The sequence below is a fragment of the Eptesicus fuscus genome, chromosome 18 (assembly GCF_027574615.1).
Source record: "Eptesicus fuscus isolate TK198812 chromosome 18, DD_ASM_mEF_20220401, whole genome shotgun sequence".
NCBI lineage: Eukaryota > Metazoa > Chordata > Mammalia > Chiroptera > Vespertilionidae > Eptesicus > Eptesicus fuscus.
In genome coordinates this window covers 18743813-18764044 of record NC_072490.1, presented here as the reverse complement: position 1 = coordinate 18764044, position 20232 = coordinate 18743813, and the positions used below count along the sequence as shown (strand labels likewise).

At 43.0% G+C, this 20232-nt stretch overlaps 1 protein-coding gene across 7 annotated transcripts in view; it reads right to left on the bottom strand.

Annotated features, from left to right (window-relative positions):
• Positions 1-3976: 3976 nt before the first annotated feature.
• THRB (thyroid hormone receptor beta) overlaps positions 3977-20232 on the bottom strand; it is a 292618-nt gene continuing 276362 nt past the window's right edge. For all 7 annotated transcript variants that reach the window (XM_054708075.1, XM_028129998.2, XM_054708074.1 and 4 more), the window contains 4 exons: positions 19974-20179; positions 15725-15871; positions 12168-12426; positions 3977-8868 (listed from right to left, as the gene is read on the bottom strand). In XM_054708075.1, coding sequence (XP_054564050.1) covers positions 8627-8868; positions 12168-12426; positions 15725-15871; positions 19974-20179 — 854 coding nt within the window. In that variant the 3' untranslated portion in view covers positions 3977-8626. The remainder of the gene's footprint in view (positions 8869-12167; positions 12427-15724; positions 15872-19973; positions 20180-20232) is intronic.

Sequence of the window (20232 nt, the reverse complement as noted above, 5' to 3'; positions counted from 1 at the left end):
TGCAGTAGATACAACCTAGTGAGAGGTGAGGTAACCTATTTTTCAGGATGCATGTATTTTTTTTTTTGCATTAGGGAAGGTGAGCCTTTTGGGAAGGGGAAATGATAAACATTTCCAGAGCAGAGTTGCCTTTTCTCTTTCTTCAGGGGCTAAGGCCTTATGCTGGTCTTAGTAGTACAGGTTGTAAAAAGAACATGGATCTTGGAACCTGATGTGCTCGGATACTTGTCACCTGTGTGACGTTGGATAAGTTGCTTATGCACACTCATCCTCTCCATTGCCAGACGAGGATACTACCACCTACTTTATAGGTTTGGAGGATTAGATGTAACATGGAGGGCTAGTACGATTCCTGGCATAGATACTTGTTCATTACATGGTGCGCCATTACTATATACTCCAGCATGACAGTGAAGAACTCTGGGAGGCATCACACACCCCTGACACTTCTTTGGGGCTGGCTGCTGGGACTCCTGAGTAGCAAGTAACTGATGAGTGGTATTTTTGTCAAAGTGCTGGAGAAAATGAGAGTGAATTTTCTGAAATTTTCAATTGGATTCTCACAAAGCAGCTTACTTACCAGTCAATGATCTTTGATGGTCTTGGGTTCTTCACCTTTTGACATAATTTACTGTTACAAAGACTACTTTAGGTAGTGAAAAGAAATCCTAAATTATATCTTCAAGGCTAAAAATACACGTAGGGAAAATCATAAAACCATTAGACTTCAAATACACCCAAATATCTGCAACAAGTAAGACTGCAGCATCTTTTTAGGAATCAGGTAAAACTGAAGAGTGCTTTTCAGACCTCTGTATCCATTAGGATTTGTGGGCACAGGAACTTTCAAATTTTCTCACTTGAAGATGGTTTCTTCTATATGCATCTGCCTCCCACAGTGCAATTAGAGTTATGTGAAAAGTAAAGTTAAAAGTAAAGAGGATGCTATCATTCTGTCCTGAAAGATGTGTGTTCATTACAACTTCATCTGACTTCAGCTTTCAAATGCATTGTTTCAAAAAATGCTTGCACCAAAGTGAAGTTATGTATGGGAAAACACATTTCAGTTGGCTTCTACACAATTCTCAGCTAGACATTTGTATAGAAAGAAATTTGTCCTTGAAATGAGACCCCTGAAAGAACTTGCCGGCTGGAGGAACCCCTACATCAGATCATGGCAGAGCCTCTAAAATCTATTTCCCAAGGTCCAGGGGCACTTGTCTCACCCCACTTGCCCCCTGATGTGCACCAAGTCTAGATGGGCTCTGCCCAGCTGTGAGATTGGAGACCCACTTTCCTCACTTGGGGGCTTGCTTTTCCTTCTAAAGTGTGAGACACCACGGGACCTTCTCTGAGGCCAGGCAGGCACTACTTAGTTCAGGGAAGTCAGCCCAGCTTTGATAATGGGAAATGAGAACCAGTAGATAAATTCTTATGAATTATCCTGAGATGCAGTATTCATCTGGCCCCTTAGAAGATGGTCTTGCATGATTGAGTTCTCAGCTGTGTTCAGTGTGGCCAGCTCAGCAATGCACCCTTATGTTCACTCTCTCTCCTTCTTGGCCTCATTCTCTTTCTCCTCCATTCTTGTTTCCTTGGGCGGGGGGGGGGGAGGGGGGGGGCGCTACTATCCCTAATAAAACTGTAGCACTTAAGCTCTGCTTTTCGGGGTAACCCAGGCTAAGACAGTTCTCTTCTCCTTTTACTAGACAGGCGCTTTAACCAACTAAGCGACGGCGCCTCTTCTCCTTTAGTATAACATGCAGGCAATAGCATTTTACTGACACAGACTTCATTTATGATTTCATTAGTATATAACAGAAATGGATTCTAGCTTTCAGAGTATAACATGGACCATTTTTTGTCAAGTAGCCCATGGATCCTAGAGATATACACTCAAAGAGTATCTATAACACTCTACATTTCAGTAGTTCTAGTAGGTTTGTTGTTGTTGTTTTTTTTGTTTGAACATTTAATGTGTCTGAACTGGTGTACATGAACCTAATGAAAATTCCACTTATTTACAAAGCTAAAGTGCATTGAGCAGCTAAATATGAAACCAGCATCTTGAGGTGGGAAAGCCAATTAAATTTATCCTCTGGCTCTTCTTCCTCTTAGATCAGTGGTTTTCAACCTTTCTAATGCCGCGACCCTTTAATACAGTTCCTCATGTTGTGGTGACCCCCAACCATAAAATTATTTTCGTTGCTACTTCATAACTGTAATTTTGCTACTGTTAATGAGTCATAATGTAAATATCTGTGTTTTCCGATGGTCTTAGGCTCTACAGCAGCGGTTCTCAACCTGTGGGTCGAGGCAGGTTGAGAACCGCTAGCAGGGTCACCTAAGACCATCGGAAAACACAGATATTTACATTACGATTCATAACAGTAGCAAAATTACAGCTATGAAGTAGCAACAAAAATAATTTTATGGTTGGGGGTCACCACAACATGAGGAACTGTATTAAAGGGTCGCGGCATTAGAAAGGTTGAGAACCACTGTCTTAGATGATTAGAATTGTCCAGGTTTGTGACATAATACCAGCTCCATGACCCAAATCAAGCCATTAGATATCACATTAGTTTTGGGTTGGCTTTGTTGTGCAAAGGGGTTAAGAACTGTACCTGGCTGGAATATATATGTATAAAACTCTCCAACAGAAAATGAATAATTTATTGGGGAAGGAAATGTGTTCATTAGGGTTAAGACATGCATAATGTACAAAGGAGATAAATATAAAAGTTTTACACAATCTTTTGAATGGGAAATGGGAGGACTCAGAAAAGAGTACTTGGAACTGATCTAGCCCAAGGAAATAAGACATGCTTGCTCCATCTTACCTGGACTTGCCTCTTTCATGAGCCAGGTAGGATGTAATTAGACACTTTCTTTGGACAGTGCTTATTTGGTTCCTGTCCTGGCCAAATCATGCTGAGCATCCTCTGTGTAAAGGAGACTCCGTTGCTGCACTGAAAACAGACGTGCTTTCAGACTTAACTTTTGGTGTGGACATTAGTTGCTTTTGCTTGCTTGTTCTTCCTCCGTACTTCTTAGAGTAGCAAAACTTAGGATTTTCTTTGAGGAATTACCCTTGCCCCAACTCTTAGTCCTTAGTTTAGATGGGGCTGATTATCCTTCTTTTCCCCACCCAGTTCCAGGATTTCAGAGGATTAATTTCAGAGCTAATTAGCAAATCTGTCCTCCTTAGCACAGGGATTGGCTCGAGAATGGGCACATGACTCAGTTTGGGCCAATGAGGATGAGACCCACAATTTTTACTGGAACTGTGGGGCAAAGAAACTCCCCACAATTGAAGCTGTTAAGGCTAATCTAAGTGCTACTGGGGGCCAACATAAGGTATAAGGCTATGCGAGCATGAAATCTGTATGAAGGAAATTTCTACAGAGGAAAATCTGCACAGAAAGATGAAAAGAGGCACATCCTGAAAATACTGAGTGAACAACCCAGATCCAGCCATGCCTGAAGCTACCAGGGGTGACAATATCTAGAATGTCACCCCTGGACATTCTAGATATTGCAGTCAATAATTCCCTTTAGGCTTACGCTAGTTTGACTTACCTCTTTGTCAGTCATTACAGAAAAAGTCCTACCATGTGTTCAGGGCAATGGGATTGAGATCTATGTTGACAGGTGATATTAATATAACTCCATTAGTAATATTCTGAGACATTTTGAGATAAGATGAATATAGTCTTTGAGCTACAAAAAGTTAAGTCTTCCCTCCTCATTCCATCTCTGTGGCCCTCTCCCATGAGACTTTTACTTCTCTCTTTCCTGCCCCCCCCCCCCCCCGCAATACCCTCTTCCCAAGGAAATTTGCTTATTCTAGTAGTTGTTTATGAAACAAATGTTGTTCCATCCCCATTTCCCTCCCTTTGGAAGCAGTGGAGATGAGAAGGGTAGGCAATACTGGGCCTGGTTAGAACATAATATTTAAAGAAAGAGACAGGAAAATATATCCATTATAAGCTTTTTTTTTCTTCTTTTTTTTAGAATTGAAGCTTATGACTTTATCTATGCCCACTATATTCATAATTACAATTTAATATCTGCATACAAAAGCTATGTAAAAATCCATTTTTCCCAAATATACAAATTTTCTTTTTGGATAGTTTAAAACATTTTGATCACAGATTTCAACAGTTTTAGGCTGAAAAAAAAAATATTACCAATCTAGCAATATCGCTTAACACTGTTTGCAACACACAGATCTTCTGATGACCGTCAATCTCTTCCTATTCTGTAGCATTTTTCTGCTTCTCGGGACATGAAAACATGATGGGGAGGGGGGGAGAGTGTTTTCTCTGAAAAAAGCATAGAGATCCAATTTGGCTCTATAATTGAATGAAAATGTGAAGTTAACTGGGAAAACCCAAAGAAAAATGGGGCAATGTCAGCCTATTCACGCCCTGATATCTTCTGTTCCAACAGTACATGTGTAATTAAATAGTCTTCCTTTGCCTTACATTGTGCTCCGTAATTTACTTGAGTATTATCTGAATCCTGAGGAGGACAGACTTATGTTTGATTGTCTTGTGCATAAGGTGGGTCAGTTCGAACTGTGCAACAGAAAGCCACAAACAGCGTTTTACCTGCACGATATTGCTTTTGAAGGCGGCATTCATTAATGTGGACACACACTGGAAATGCACACGTTTTGCATTTGAAAACATTTATACAGCACAGTAAAAATTCTGTGATAAGGCCAAACCTTTTTCCCCCCTAGTCCTTTTTTTTTTTTTGCGCATGTTTTTAATGTATTTTTTTTTTTAAGATTAAAGTAAAACGTTTCAATTGTAAAAAATACACACCGGGCAAATCCTTACCTGGATAATAAATATCTACATCACAGTACAATAAAATTTCTTCTCTATAAAATTTAAATATGGATTATAGTCTATCACTATCAAAAGAAACACTATGCTACTATTTCCATATTATTAAAATAACAGGAAAAGTTACGAGCTTATTTGAGAACCTGATGCCATAGCCTTTGGAAAGGGCAGAGATTCAGATGGCCGTGAGCATCCTTTTGGAGAGGAGCTGCGGCTTGCTGACTCACGTAAATTCAGTTGATGAAAAAGGTTTAGCCTTACAAATGCTGGCTACATTTCAAAAACCATCAGACTGATTTCATAATTTATGACTCATGCAGCAAAAGGTCAACATGACACGGATAGGTTAGAGTTCCACAGAATAAGAATGTATCACCGACGATGACATGCCTGGAGGGCGCTCAGCAGTTCCGTGGAGGCTGAGTCTGGGGGGGCGGGGGGGGGGGGCTTAGTGTTGAGGAGGGGCCAAGGGCTGCGCACCTGTTCAGGGGAGAGCCGCAAGAATGGCGTTGCCAGAGCAGAGCCAAGCCTGGTGGTCCACCCCGATGACAGCGCTGCAGACCGAAGAGGTGTCGCTGGGACCCAGGTGAGGGGACACGGCGCTGGGCTGAGGCATCAACACGGCAAAGCGCGTCATTGAAGACAGAGGCTCATTTGACTAGAAAAAGCTCCGAGGTGGCACATGGTGTGTTGAGCAGAATCGTAAAGAGGAAAAGATCTTACTTTTCTCACTATTTCTGAAAATACTGCACATCTAAGTTGAAGAGCAAAGTACACTTGAAGGTAACACACACACACACATACACATACACACACATACCCACACACCTCACTCATCCCCAAAAGTTAAGTGATTTATAAATAAGAATCCCAGTTGTACGGTGGTCGCCCCTACTGGGATGTCTCCCCACTGTGAGGGGTTTCTCGATCAGGTCCACACTTGATTCGACAGTCTGGACTGTATAAAAAAGTGTTTAAAAAAAATCCAGAGCAAATCCCTCCTAAGTGAGTTTTATGAGATGGAGTCTTGAGATGCACTAAGTTCCTAAATCAGTTACAGAAGAAACGAGCCACTTTGACCAGTAGGGTCATGATCCTTTGAGTTCTCACAGCCTTTCCTTTCTACCTGAAGTGCGTTAAGGCTTGTCCTCCTTAGCATAAACAAGAGTACTAGATCAGTGGTGTGCCTGTTTAAGGCAATCATTTAAGAGGCTGAGGATCAAACGTAAATTTACTTGGGGCTGTCTGGATTACTGTAGATGTACTGTATCATTTGGCCAATGTCCAATCATGGTTAATCCACAAAGCATTCCAATTTTGCTTGAGGTCAGGCTCTGTACTTATATTTGAATCTGGGTGTGTCTAATATGTGGGGGAATCTCTGTCAAACAGAATGAGGAGACCTTCCTGGGAAGGCTGGATGCCCAAGGAGTCTGTGAACCTTCCCGTACCCCACCTGCTTGCCTCCCTCTCAATGCCTTCTCAGGGAAATCTGCCCCACACCACAAAGCTCAGAGGTAAGCCTGGAGCTAGAAGGTGACTAAGGGGTTATGTTTCAGAGTCAACAGAGGGAGCTGAGATGTTAATAAAGCAAAGACTTAAGGAGACTGGCTAGAGGCTGCCCAGAGGGAACAAAACCTTACTTTCTGTAGATAAAGTCAAAGCAGGTAGTCTGCCCGTGACCTTCATGTTTACACTTTCATTCTCTTCACCTACTTCTTTTCCGTGGTTAGCAAGTTCCACAGCGATGTTCTGGTTTCCTTCCCCCCAGAAGCCAGTGTAATTGCTCTAGTGCATTAAGCACACACGTTTCCTCTCAGATTATTTCCAGTCACTCTTGGGATATTCAATGCCGTTCCTCTTGTGTTTCCAAGGCCGTCCTGCCTTTCTCTACAGAGTTGACGAGTAGTGTGTCAAATTCTTATTTTGAATCGATACCAAATATTTCCGTATCTGTTAGGAGGGCCATAATTTTTGTCTAATTAAGGTAGAAATTTGAATATGAAGGAAACTATCAAAAGACCCAGATTTTTCTCCCCTGAAATGAGTAGAGTATTAGGGATTCGAAGGAATTTAGAGTTTATGACTTATTCACCAGGAGCCAAGGTGAGAAAACCAAGACCCAAATCTAACAAGGTCACAAATCTGTCAGTTGACAGAGCTCAAGCTAGAACTCTGACACCCTGACTTCTGGGCCAGTTAAAAAAAATGATCTGACTTGGTTTTCACAGTGACTTTCATTCCTTTGTTTTTAGGTAAATCTCACTGATATGGCTTATTGTCCCCAGGATTTCCAGGATAAGGCAGTACAAGGCAGGCTAAAAAATAGTGTTATCTACTATGCCAGTGAAGAATGAGATACATTCAATTGCATGGGTACATTCTTTGCCCATCTTCTGACGCTGAAGTGATGAGGCAATGTTACCACTTGTTTTCTGGGTATAAGCTACTCCAATGTTTGTTATCGGGGAGGTGAGATAGGTGGGGAAGGTGAGTGAGGGTTCATGTACATGATCTGTGGGCATTTTCTGTTGAATATCCCTTAGGGCAATTCTTTAACAGGGTCCGGGAGGCGTCAGTGGCTGGACCAGTCTTTGTTTAGAGATAGTCAAGCCACAGAGTCAGAGGGAAAAGGAGACTAGGAAACATTTTTGTGAGTAGAGCAAAGAACTTGAGGATTCAAGACTAGAAGGAGCATCCTCAAACCATCAGTCCATGAAGAGTGCTCTCAGATCACTGTGCTTCCTTCAACTTGGAATGTAACTGCACTAGTCTCTCCTCAGAAGTCCTCCACAAGACTCCAATTTCAGCTCATTATCTCTCCTTGATTAGAATATGTAATCCATAGGGAGATCTGTTGTCAGCACAGCAAAGATGCAGTCAGGATTAATAACTTTAGGAGTTTGAGAAAGGATGGATTAGATGTCATTGAAAAATGACAGCTGTAAATAGGCCTAATTTCTGTGGAAATGTTCTCTGAGCCTTAACTGTAAAGACGCCTTCCTATTATGAGGTAATAACATGTGAATTTTTGGAAACTCTTGAGTCACTGACAAAAATTTCTAATTTCTTTGAGCTCGCTGAAGAAAATGATTTTCCATGTTGCTCTCAATCAGTCAAGTACCTGCATGGCTTTGAGTCATGCCTTGAATAACTTGAATTAAATGATAAGATTATAAAAATTCCAGTGAAAGAACAGTTGATTTGGGGGAACAAATATTTCTATACATTCCAAGTTAGGCTGCCAGGAGAGAATGAAGAGTGCTGAAGACAGCATGCTCTAGAATGAACAAAACTTGTCCAGACCTTTCCTTAGAAAGCTGGAAGCCACATCTAACCAAAGATGGTCTGTGTCCTGCCGACTTGAGCCCTGCAAAAGTCCGAATTGGATCAAGACGAACACATGATCTTGGTTTTAAGGCTTCTTTAGTCTTCTGCTGTGCCGTTTTGCTTGCTTGAGTCTCTGACCAGGGACAAATGGGAGCTGGTGGTGGCTTGGTGCTGGTGAATTAATGATGGTCCCCACCCCACCTCCATAGCTGTAAAAACATCAAAGCATTCACATCAAAGGACTGGAGAACAAAATGCAATAGTTGCAAGTACCCGCATTCAAGGGGCAATTTCATCCATGTCTACGCCAAGGACTAGCTCCCTTTACAATCCCTCCCAACACAAAGAAACAGAGGAACAAACAAAAAAGATCTAGGCAATGGAATGAAATGACACCCAGTAGTGCTGTAGGAATTATGAGAAGGAAGTCAGCCAGTCTAATCCTCAAACACTTCCAAGAACAACGGGGGGAAGAGTTCCGTGGGGCATTCCACCTTCATGTGCAGGAAGCGGCTGGCATGGCAGGCTCCAATCATCCGCAGGTCTGTCACCTTCATCAGGAGTTTTGGCCAAAAGTGTGTCACGTGGTGTTTTCGGTAATTGATATAGTGTTCAAAGGCCAGCAGGAAACTATCTTGGTATTTTTCTATTCTCTCAACGCAGGCGAGCCCTGGGCGATCTGAGGGGGCGAAAGAAGATGGATGTTAATTCAGAGGGTGGGAAAGAGAGGGACTGCCTTGCCTGATTCAGCCCTTTAATGTGAGAGGGGGCAGATCTGAGGACCTTCCAACTCCTAGGAGCGAGCATGGGTGCCACATGAACTCTGGGGCATCGGGCACCAAAATACCAGAACGTGGCCTAATTGCTATGAAGGGGACCAATGCTGTGTGCTGCTCATTACCTCTGGTTTAGACAGTCCCCTCCATGGGTGTGAATGGCAATACCTTCCTCGCAGGGTCTAGAAGGAGAACCCTCACCTAGAGAGCTGACAGACAAAGCATACCAAGGGAACAGTTTTGAGTTTCCAGTGGCTCCCTGGGAGAAAGAGGGGGATGAGCATGGACATGCACAGAACAGACAAACCGGAAACGGGGGGCCTGGATGCCAAAGGAGGCGTGTTGGACAATGAGAAAATCCTGTGACAACAAAGAAGCACAAGATCCAATTTTAATTGTTTGCCAGGCTGTGGTGAACTACTCCTTCCCTTCCCTTATATGTCAGTAAAAGTTCCACCGGTAGCTGCCTTGTGTTGGGGGTGCTGTGGGGGTGGGGGTGGGGGTTAAAATGAAGAGAAAAGGGGATGTGAGCCATCCAGAGTTGCCTGTGCAGAGAAGAGTGATAGAGCGAAGTTGGAACGAGAGGAGACCAAGAGCATGTAAGGACCGGGCACTCTCCCCACTGCTGTGGGAGGGGACTCAAGGCATTTTCTCGGGAGTGATAAAGAGATGTCACAAGGGGGCTGGGTGACTGTGGAATGTCTAGGCTGCAAACACTTGAATTACAAAAGTAATTTATAAACCTGGATGAATTCCTCAGATAGCTCCAGGAAGCCTATCCTCCCTTGATCAGGTCTCCTCAGCTTGCTTTTTGTAGCTCCAATCATATAAATTCACACTCCAATTGTTCAGTGATCGAAGAATCGGTATTAGTAAAAATCTATATAAAGTTCTGCTTAATCCGAAAGAAAAGATTAGGGCAAATGGCTCAACTCACCCTTCTGAGTCTAAAAATATATGGGCTTTTGGAATCCCCTATTCAGCTCAAATTGCAATTTGTGCATTCTTATTTTGTTTTCCTCCTTCATATTTGATGTTGCTACTCTATGGATCTACTCACTCCCTCTCTCTCCTGTTTCCCTGTCTTCTCTTTTCCTTTGAATGTGCCAGAAGAATTCTCCACAGGATCCTTTAATTTTTGATCCAAATAGAAACTCAACACAATATTGCTCTGATGTATTCCTTTAAAGGGATAACCTGGGTTTTGTGGGATCAAACGCTGTCTCTTGATGAGACATAAAGATAAGGTGGTCCCATAAATGATGGAGAAGAAGATGAAAGGACATTTGGATGATGCTCAAGTTGTACTAAACCTGTTTATGAAAAGAGAAACATTTTTAAAGGTCAAAGACTATTTTTAACTATCTGAGACAAAATTTCTCAAAGATATGTCTTTCAGGTCATTTCCATTTTAGCTTTCTGTTTAGTAGTGTAGGACCAAGGAACTTGGTAGCTCGTAGTAGCTCTTAGAAAGGTCTTTGAAGAAAAGGCCTAAGGTTTTGTGTAACTGAAATGCCAAACAAAGCAATGGGGCTTAGAAGACAATTCTGAGAGGAACTGGAGCTTCAGAGCACTGATGTGTAGCTGTCAGTGGCCAAAGGTAAAGTGTTTTGTAACATTTTCCTGGGCCTGGCAGCATTAATGAAAAGTGCCCAGGTCATTCGGATGGGGAAGACTTTAAAGTTATTATGTCACATGGCTGTCAGGCAGGCAGAATTGGGAAGAATCATTCAGTTAGGTGTTCGATAGAATTTGGAGTTACATTCACAATTTTTGCCATTCCCACATATTAGTACTCCCTTTATCTACCTTGCTTAGATTATTTACTCAATCTGTTAAATTGACTTACTAAAGAGGAAACTTCATATTATTCATTAAACAAAAATCCATTTGCTGGAGGTAGAAGAGGGTATAGGGGGGATTAATGGAGACTTGGCTTGGGGTGGTGAACACACAATATATAGATGATGCACATCTGAAACCTATATAATTTTATTAACCAACTAGAGGCCCAGTGCACTCACTGAGGCAAGGGGCAATGGGGGGGAGGGTTCCTCAGCCTGGCCTGCACCCTCTCTCAGTCCGGGACCCCTTGGGGGATGTCCTCCTCACAGTCTGGGGCTCTCGCAGTCCGGGATCCCTCACTCCTTACTGCCTGCCTGTAGCGGAGGCAGGAGAGGCTCCCGCTACTGCCGCTGTACTCGCCAGCTGTGAGCCCGGCTTCTGGCTGAGTGATGCTCCCCCCCGTGGGAGCACACTGACCACCAGGGAGCAGCTCCTGCATTGAGCGTCTGCCCCCTGGTGGTCAGTGTGTGTCATAGTGACCGGTCGTTCTGCCGTTCGTTCTGCCCTTTGGTCGATTTGCATATTAGGGTTTTATTATATAGGATGTCACCCTAATAAATTCAATTAAAAATCCATTTGCCATAATAGATGATAACCACAAAAATAAATGCATGGTAAAAACCTTACATTTTAGCTAAAGGTTGTTGCTCAAATTGTTCCTGAGATCTGCTCTCTCTTTCTTGAAAAGGGAGGTTAGCCTGGCCAGAGTGGCTCAGTTGGTTGAGCATCATCCTACGTACTGAAAGGTTGCCGGTTCGACTCCCTGTCTGGGCACATGCCTGGGTTGTGGGTTCAATCCCAGTTAGGGAGCATACAGAAGGCAACCAGTCAATCTCTCTCACATTGATGTCTGTCTGTCTGTCTGTCTTCCCTCCCCCTGCCTCTCTCCTTCCTCTCTCTAAGCATGTCCTTGGGTGAGGATTTTTTTTTTTTAAAAGGGAGGTTAGCTAGTGTTAGGTGACAGACCAGCAGCAAACCGAATCTCTCTTTCTGCCACATTTAGGAGCTATCAGAAAGAAATAACTTCCTCACTATGATTTCGCATTAGTTAAAACTGTCCTTGTATCACAGAAACCTCAGCTAAAAGATTTCCTTGAACCCCCTCTCCAGGAATATAATTCCACTTATATAGTTCAGTTTCTTTATTTTTAAAGGATACTGAAGCCCAGAGAAGCTGGGATTCCCTCAAGACCACATAGGGAGTTCTTAGAAAAGCTATGTTTTATTTCTACTGAAGGACTGAGGGCCCCAGTGAGCTATAATTCTGAAGCTTAAAGAGGGATTAAAAACTCATCAGGTGATTTGAATTAGCACCAAAACTCCCTTGACACCCAGTAATGTGCCTGGGCACACTCACCTGAAGACATCAGCAGGACCGCCTGAAGGAGAGCTACTTCAGTGTCATCCAGGTTGAAAGAAGACAGCGACATGCCCAGGTCAAAGATGGCATCCGACACCACCCCAAGACCCCCATTTTTCAGCTGGCCCCGTGTCACTGCCATCTCCCCGTTCAGGGTTAAAGTCTCACTTTCTGGGTCATAGCGCACAGCAGCGCGAAGGGACATGATCTCCATGCAGCAGCCTTTGAGGAGGATTATCTGGTCTTCACATGGCAGCTGAAAAGAACCAGCCCACGTCAGCAAAGAACAAGTGGACAAAGGTTAGTCAAGAGCAACATGCGGTATCATAACGGCTTCCTGTGATGGACACTCGCCCTAAACTCTTTGAGCACGTGGACTTTGTGGCTTTCCCCTTCCTACTTGGCTCCAGACTTGCAACAATCAAGTGGGTCATAGTCTTCACACTGACTTTAATCTCAGGAGTTTGCATTTCTTTGGCGAAAGATACAGATCTCCAAACTGGTATTAAGCAGTTGAGTGAAACTGCTTTTATCTCCTTACTCTGGAGTTTGTATTATAACCCAACTAACTGCTTGAGAGCTGTGCTTATGTTAAATTTGCCAACACTTTTGACTTATAGCTCCAGGAATCAACAGATGACTCTATGCTTAGCTGGCAACTGTGCTCTTTGTTTTCTGAAGCAAGTTTGTTCCTTGAGTCTCTTCAAAAGCACTGGACTAGACAGTCCCTTACAGATGCCTATTACCCATGAGGCCCAGAGATGTAAAAGCTTTGCCCAAGGCCACCCAGTGAGTTAGGGGCAGAGGTGAGGCCAGCATTCAGACTTCTGGCTCCTAGGGTTATAGTCTTAGTGCTTATGGCACCAGAATTGCTCCACACGCTGTATCTCTCCGTCAATGTGGAGATCTCTTTTCTAGCTAATTTGGCTGCTTTATGAATCAGGATTTGTGACAATGTAATAACATTAGTAACAAACTTTACAAAAGAATTTTGCTAAGAAAAATAAAATAATTTTTAAAAATCAGAGTTGTATTTTCTGAATAGGGAGAACAATTAATTAAATATCCTTATCAAAATAGTTTGAAAGACTATTAATTACTGTGAATTTTTTATTTGTTTTTGATGAATTGGATGTCATACCAAGATTATGTGCACCACCTTATTGAATTTTCACAGCAGTGCAGTGAGCTACATATTCTGCTTCCAATTTTATCTATGGATGTGGAAATCCAGGCACTGAGAGGTTGAGGAATATGCAAGGGGTGGTCGCATGAAAGTTTTATGAGCGAGGCTAGGATTTGAAGCTATCTGTCAGAATCCAGTGCCAAGAGAAGAGAACATTCTCTTTGAAGTACTCTGGATGGGACTGGGTTTCCATAAACAAGGGAAATATAAATTACACATAATCTCTATCTCTTCATTAAGCAAGTACAAATTCTTTTTGGGAAATACTCTTGGCAACACCCAAAGTTCAATTTATTATATAAAACTAAATTACATTTAAAACACTGGGTATTGCATATTTTTTACTAACTCAACCTAGTTACTTTACCATATAATTTCAAATTGCTTAGCTTTTACTGCAGAATGAAAGTATATATATTATGTGTGTGTAAATATATATATAATACATATATAATAAAAATAATATATACTAGTATAATACATATATTATACACACACACATATATGTATATATTTATTTATTTGAAAAAGACTAAAATAGGCTCCAAAATGTCAGCATTTTATCTCTTGGTGGTATTACTGTGAACCTTTGCCTTTATCATGCTGTATAAATCTCCAATGAATATGTATTATTTTTGTAATATTCTCTAAAATTAATGTGTTAATTAAAAAAAACAGAGGCATGAATGCTCCACACCAAATATGGATATAAGTCAGATTCCTTCTCCAGGACTCACCGGCCCCCACCTCAGTGCAGCTGGGATAAGAGGGAGGCACACTCTCTCTCAGCTGGGTCTGGGGGTCAGACACCTGCATCCTGGAGCCCATTGCTTTGTCCTTCTGGGTATGGCTTCTGTGGAGGCTCAGAAATTGGCAATGAGAAGTGTCTCCATCATGTCTGAGGTCTGTCAGACTCCAGCTGGGCTTCCATTATTACAAACTCAAGAACACAAATGGGCTGCGAGCCAAGGTGGGGCAGAGTCATTCCCTGTGAGGAAACTCAGCTTCTTTCTAGGTGAAACTAGATTCATGTATTACTCAGTGGCTTGGGTGAGAGGCTCACAGCACTATGTGGTCCTCTCTATCTGGTATTCTTCTGGGTCCCCTTGGAGATGTGAAGAGCAATGGATTGGCACCTGATGGGGTTTTTCAAAGGAAAAATTTTCCAGAAAACACAACCCCACTTGATTCAAAAAAGAAGGTAGAGGCAAGATGGTAATGTAATGAATGAAATAATAATAATATTAACAGCTAAAATTATGGAATACTTATGACCAGGCACTATCAAAGCACCAACTATCCCATATCAACCTCTCAACACTTCTAAGAGGTAGATCCTATTATGATTCTCATTAAAGATGAGATGACCAGCCCTAACTGATCTGGCTCAGTGGATAGAGCGCCAGCCTGCAGACTGAAGGGTCTCAGGTTCAATTCCAGTAAAGGGCACATGCCTGGGGTTATGGGCTCTATCCCCAGTAGGGGGCATGCAGGAGGCAGCCAATCAATGATTTTATCTCATCATTGATGTTTCTCTCTCTCTCTCCCTCTCCCTTCCTCTCTGAAATCAATAAAAATACATATTAAAAAAAAAAAAGATGAGATGACCAAGGTTTGAAGACATTTAATAACTCATCAAGGATTCTTGCACATACAGTTGACTGCAGAACCCATGCTCTCAGCTACCACAGGGCAGAACTGCTAACGTTAGGGATGAGTGTCCCACAGGGCAAGTCTATGACATTTGGTAGGTGAGCTCCTCAAGGTGCCCTGAAGATGGGCCAAGAAAGGTGAGCTTAAGGAAAGAGGGAGGACTTAAGGAGATCTTAAAATCTTTGCTCTGTAAGAATCCTCCTCTATTCTTGAGGATTAAAAGGCAACCATATAGCCATCTTGCTGGGGTATATAGCTAAAAGAATATAGACTAAGACTCAAACCATTGCCCCACATATAGATAAGTTAATCACTTCGACCTCAAAGTTCCCCATCTGTGAAATGGGGTTAATTAAACCACCCTGCAGATCTGTTACAAGAATTGTATTTAATGTAGGCATACTTGAGCATGGTAACTAGGACGTCGTAGGTACTGAATAAATGCAAGTATTGCTATCATCTTTTCCTTTGCCTGAATTTGGGTGGATGAATAGGATCTTCATCGACCTCACGTGGAGAAGCTAATGAATGATGACTGAGTAGAGAGGGTGGGAAAATATAAATGAAAGAGTGCAGTTTCATTTTGAACTGACATTACTTGCATAGGACTATCCCTACTAGGTAATATTAAATTATAAATAATACTCAGTATTCCTGGAAATTGGTGAAACTACAATGAAAAAAAAAATACAGAAGAAAAACCATCATTCCTCACCTCACAAAACATAGGCAACTTTTTGGCAAAATCCACCACTCTGGTAATTGCTGGTGTGATGATTTTTGTAAAATGGCTGAAGGCTTCCAAGTCAACCTTTCCACCTTCTGGGGCATTGACTATCGGTGCTTGTCCGATATCTTCTGGCTAAGGAGGAGAGACAAGAAAGAGTTAAGTGATGAAGTTGAAGAACCTTTATCCTACTTCTGATGTGGAAGAAAAATCTCTTCTGGACAGCCAATCTGTACAGTTTGCAGTTTTCACCCAGTTTATTAACAAAGTGTAGAGTTGTCCCTGTATGTCTCTGAGCAAGGATATATGTCTTGGCCATTGCTGTAACAGGCCTCAGTGATACTGTTCACAGGATTGGAGTGTGTGTGTGTGTGTGTGTGTGTGTGTGTGTGTGTGTGTGTGTGTGTGAAAGAGAAAGAGAGAGAGAGAGAGAGAGAGAGAAGAGGAATTTGGGCTCTACCTCTGAAAGCACAAAGGGTGTATACTCACACCAGGTGACATACATTCTAGGGCATTTTCAGAGTGCTGCACATTCCGATGAGTGTCTTTGTGTGCGAGGTGGGCTCAGCGTGGGCAGTAAGGGAGCGGGGGTGCGGGAGCCCCAGCAGACAGCACCCTGTGGATTCACTCTTGTTTCCCACCCAGCTGGGGCTCAGCATCCTGTCTGCTTACAGACTCCAGTTGGAGGAGGTCACAGCAGGCTGAGGAGGTCCTAGACTGCCTATAGGAACTGAGCCATGCAAACTTGGCACACCCTCAGGCAGAGGGGGGATTTTACTAGTATTCAATGTCCCGAGGGCACTTCTCTGCTATTCACTTGCCTAAGAACAAGCCATGGTCTTGCTGCTCACAGGGTGGTGTAGCAGCCTGGGTGTCACTGGGGGACTTCTTAGAAATACGGAATCTTAGCTCTCTCCTCTGACCCAACTGTGCAGAGTCAGCATTGTAGCAAGCCCCCAGGTGGTTGTGCTCCCAATGCCCACGGGAGCTGTCTAGCTCCCTAGCCTGGCATTCGGTGCCTGCCATGGTGTGGCCTCCATGTATCTTCGTTGTCATCAGTGCTTCCTGCTTGGGTGATAGAAGCCTTCCTGAGTTGATTTCACTTGTCTTATGATCTGTCCACACAGACCACATATAGCCAAGTCATTCATCCTGTTTGAACCTTTTGCTCATGTTCCTTTTTCAAGGCTACCCCATTGAAGAATGTGAGAAATCAGACAGTACTTTTGCCAGGGGAAAAGCAGGGCAGGCAGACCCTGGTTCTGATGGTCACATTTTATACTTGGGTGAAAAATCCATTCAAAGCCATCCCTTTGCATGGGAACTAAGGGGTCAGAATAATAGCACATGTAGACACACAATAATAACACAATGCCAATAGACAACAATGTTGTTGGTATGGAGGGTTCACTCCAAACCAAACATTTCACTGCCCCCTGGGAGGGGTAAAAGTGAGGTACCCTTGGTGGGGAGACACTGCTTTCCCTTGTCTGGCACCAGAGACTTCTTGTTCCCATCTCAGTCCACATGGACTCCTCACCATCACTGTCATCACTTGCAAATTATTGGTGATTAAATTGAGCATTTGAGTGGATGGAGAAAACTAGAAAATTATCTGATGGAAGTGTTTTTGGAAACAGTTGTACAGTGTGGCTTTAGAATTAGGAAAATCTGCATGGCTTTTGCAAAAGTGCTTATTTGCCAATGACTCTTATTTCTCAGCACAAATGTGGATTTGAAACCCAGGTGAAATCACCAGTCTCTCTATTTCTGACCTGAGTCCTGGTCTTAGGATAAAAAACGATGAAGAAACTCTTTTGGGGGAGTAAGTTACTTACCCATTTCAGATAAATGAATACTTCTAGCTTTTGTGACAATATATTTTAATCCCTTTTGATACATTACTATACTATTATTAGCATAATAGGCTTCCTCAAATTCTATTTCAGAGCAAGATGAGCCATTATCACATGAAAATAAATGAAATAACATGCATAGCAGTGTTGCAAGCAAAAAAAAAGGGGTCTTACTACATAGAAGACACAAATCCTAATGTGTAGAAGCCTATTCAGGACATGAATGCCATTTAGCAAAGCTGACTTTAATGAAGGATTCCTAATGTCCTTGCAGGAGTAATTCACCAACCAAAAAGAGTGAAAATTTCATCCTGAGCATAAGTACTCAATCGAGGTCATCCTTCTGCAAGGAATATTTGTAAATATGTATTTGTAACCTGGCTGAGACATGGCTTAATTGTACTGTCTCTGAGGATGGGCTGGTGGAACTGTATGTTCTATTTAATAAATATTTATTGAGTTCTGTTCTGGTTATCCATTGCTGCGTAACAAACTATCCCAAGACTTAGTGGCTTAAAAACAACACATTTTTACTCTCTCTCAGAGTTGTGGGGGTTGATGGTCTCAGTTGTGTAGTTGGTTCTCACTTGGGGTCCCTCATACAATTGTCATCATATGGCACCAGAAGCTGGTGTCATCTGAAGGTTTCTTTACTCACATTTCTGGTGCCTGGGTTGAGAACCTCTTCACATGGCTAGCTTGGGCTTCCTCACAGCATGGCAGTTCTCTGGGTAGGTGGGCTTTTTTTTACATGGCATTTAGCTTCCCTCAGAGAGACAAGGGAGCTTCCCCCTCCAAGATAATCAAATGGAAACTACCAGGCTTCTTATGACAGCCTTAGTGGTTACTCTTCCCAAATCCATTCTTTAAAGGAATCATAGACCAGATTCAAGGGGAGAGAAAAATAGACTCTACCTCTACATGGGAGAATGGGCTGTGTATACAAGGAGGAAAAAATCTAATGGCAGCCAACTTGGAAAAGAGCTACCACAAATTTCAACAACACATGTGGCAGACCCTGGTTACAATACTGAATGGAACATGGTCGCTCCCCCGAGATGCAGGAGTGATCCCAGGCACAGAAGGGGATTGGCTGATAGAAATGAAGTTCATTGAGAGATAGATGGGACAGTGGAAGCATTCTGATCTCTCCCAGCACCCCTCTAAGGAAAAAATGGCCTAAAGGAGTGGTTATTTGTATTTGGATCAAGAGGGGGCAATTTGTAGATCAAGCAGCTACAAATAATATACATTTCATGTCAGCTCTTAGAATCATGTTTGCTAACATTGTTGGTGGAAGTCATCAACAAAGTGAATTATGGGTAAGATTCCCCTCTCCCCAAATTTCCTACACACACACACACCAATCCCATGATGTTGAGGTAGGAGGATAGTTATGCCATTACACCTTCTTGTTCGGGTGGAAAGGTACTCTCATGTACCCTGGAGATAAAAATAAACCCATAGAATGTCTGATGTGGAGCTCAGTGATATACTCATGAAGGGTTCCTGTCATAAACCAAGAGCAGGGTCAGTCTCTGCGATGGTCAAACACCACTGGTAGTGGGCTGGGTAGTCCATCTGGTGAGGTGGGCGGAGGGCCAGGACTTGGAAGCAGAAGACCTGAGTTGGCCTTGGGCCTGGCTCAGCCACTTTCTAGTAACATGATATTGGGGTGAGCCACTGAAGGCCTTGGCTTGGTTTGCATATCTGTAAAATGGGATAGTAATTCCAGCCTCAAAGTATTGCGAAGTTCAAAGGAGAAATGAGTGGGAAGGACTTTCACAATGGTTACTTTTATAAAAACATCAAACAATGATACTCTAAGGGTCTTGAAAGTCCTGTTTTCTCTACATGCCCCCTCTTCACCCCCATCCCTACTTCCTCTTCCCATGGTCTTCCTGGCCTTGAGAGAATTTAAGCTAAACATTTTGACTTCTACTGACATAAAAATGCATTTGAGATAAGGAATACTTTGTTCTGGGGGTTATTCTGAAGGGAATATTTTGGAGTGAGCTTAGTGGAGTAAGTATGTATGCAAATGGGCATCTGAGGGAAGAAATGAGCATAAAAGGGAAAGCTGGCAGGTAATGAGTTTACTAATTAATCCACGGCTAGTAGCAAAAGCAAACAGATAATGTGGCCTTAGGAACTGCTCTGGAATCTAGGGACCCACAAACAGTAGCGCTAGGAGGGACCCTTGCTCTCAGAGAGACCTGGATTCCATTCCTGGCTCTGCAATCACCTGACTTCTCAGTGCTGCAGAGTCCTTCTCAGTAAGATGGGCTGGTCACCTCACCCCCCAGGGCTGTGAGGACTAAGTGAGAGGAGGCAGAAAGTGCCGACTCGCAGCCGCTATTCAGCTGTGCTGGGAGCCTCACCAGGAATTTCCGCTTCTGCTTCCAGTGGCTGCCTTGGGCATTGGTGGCCACGTGGGCTTCGGTGACGGTTTTGATGAGCTCCCACTCCTCGTCGGTGGGCTCCGGCTTGTGCCCGATGGATTTCTGCAGCTCCTCCCGCCGTCTCTTCTCCCGGTTCTCCTCAATCAGCTTCCGCTTTGCCAGCCGCTTGCTGTCATCCAGTACCACTGGGAGGAGAGAGGGAGACAAACGCACAGATACTCCTAGACACGTGGCAGAC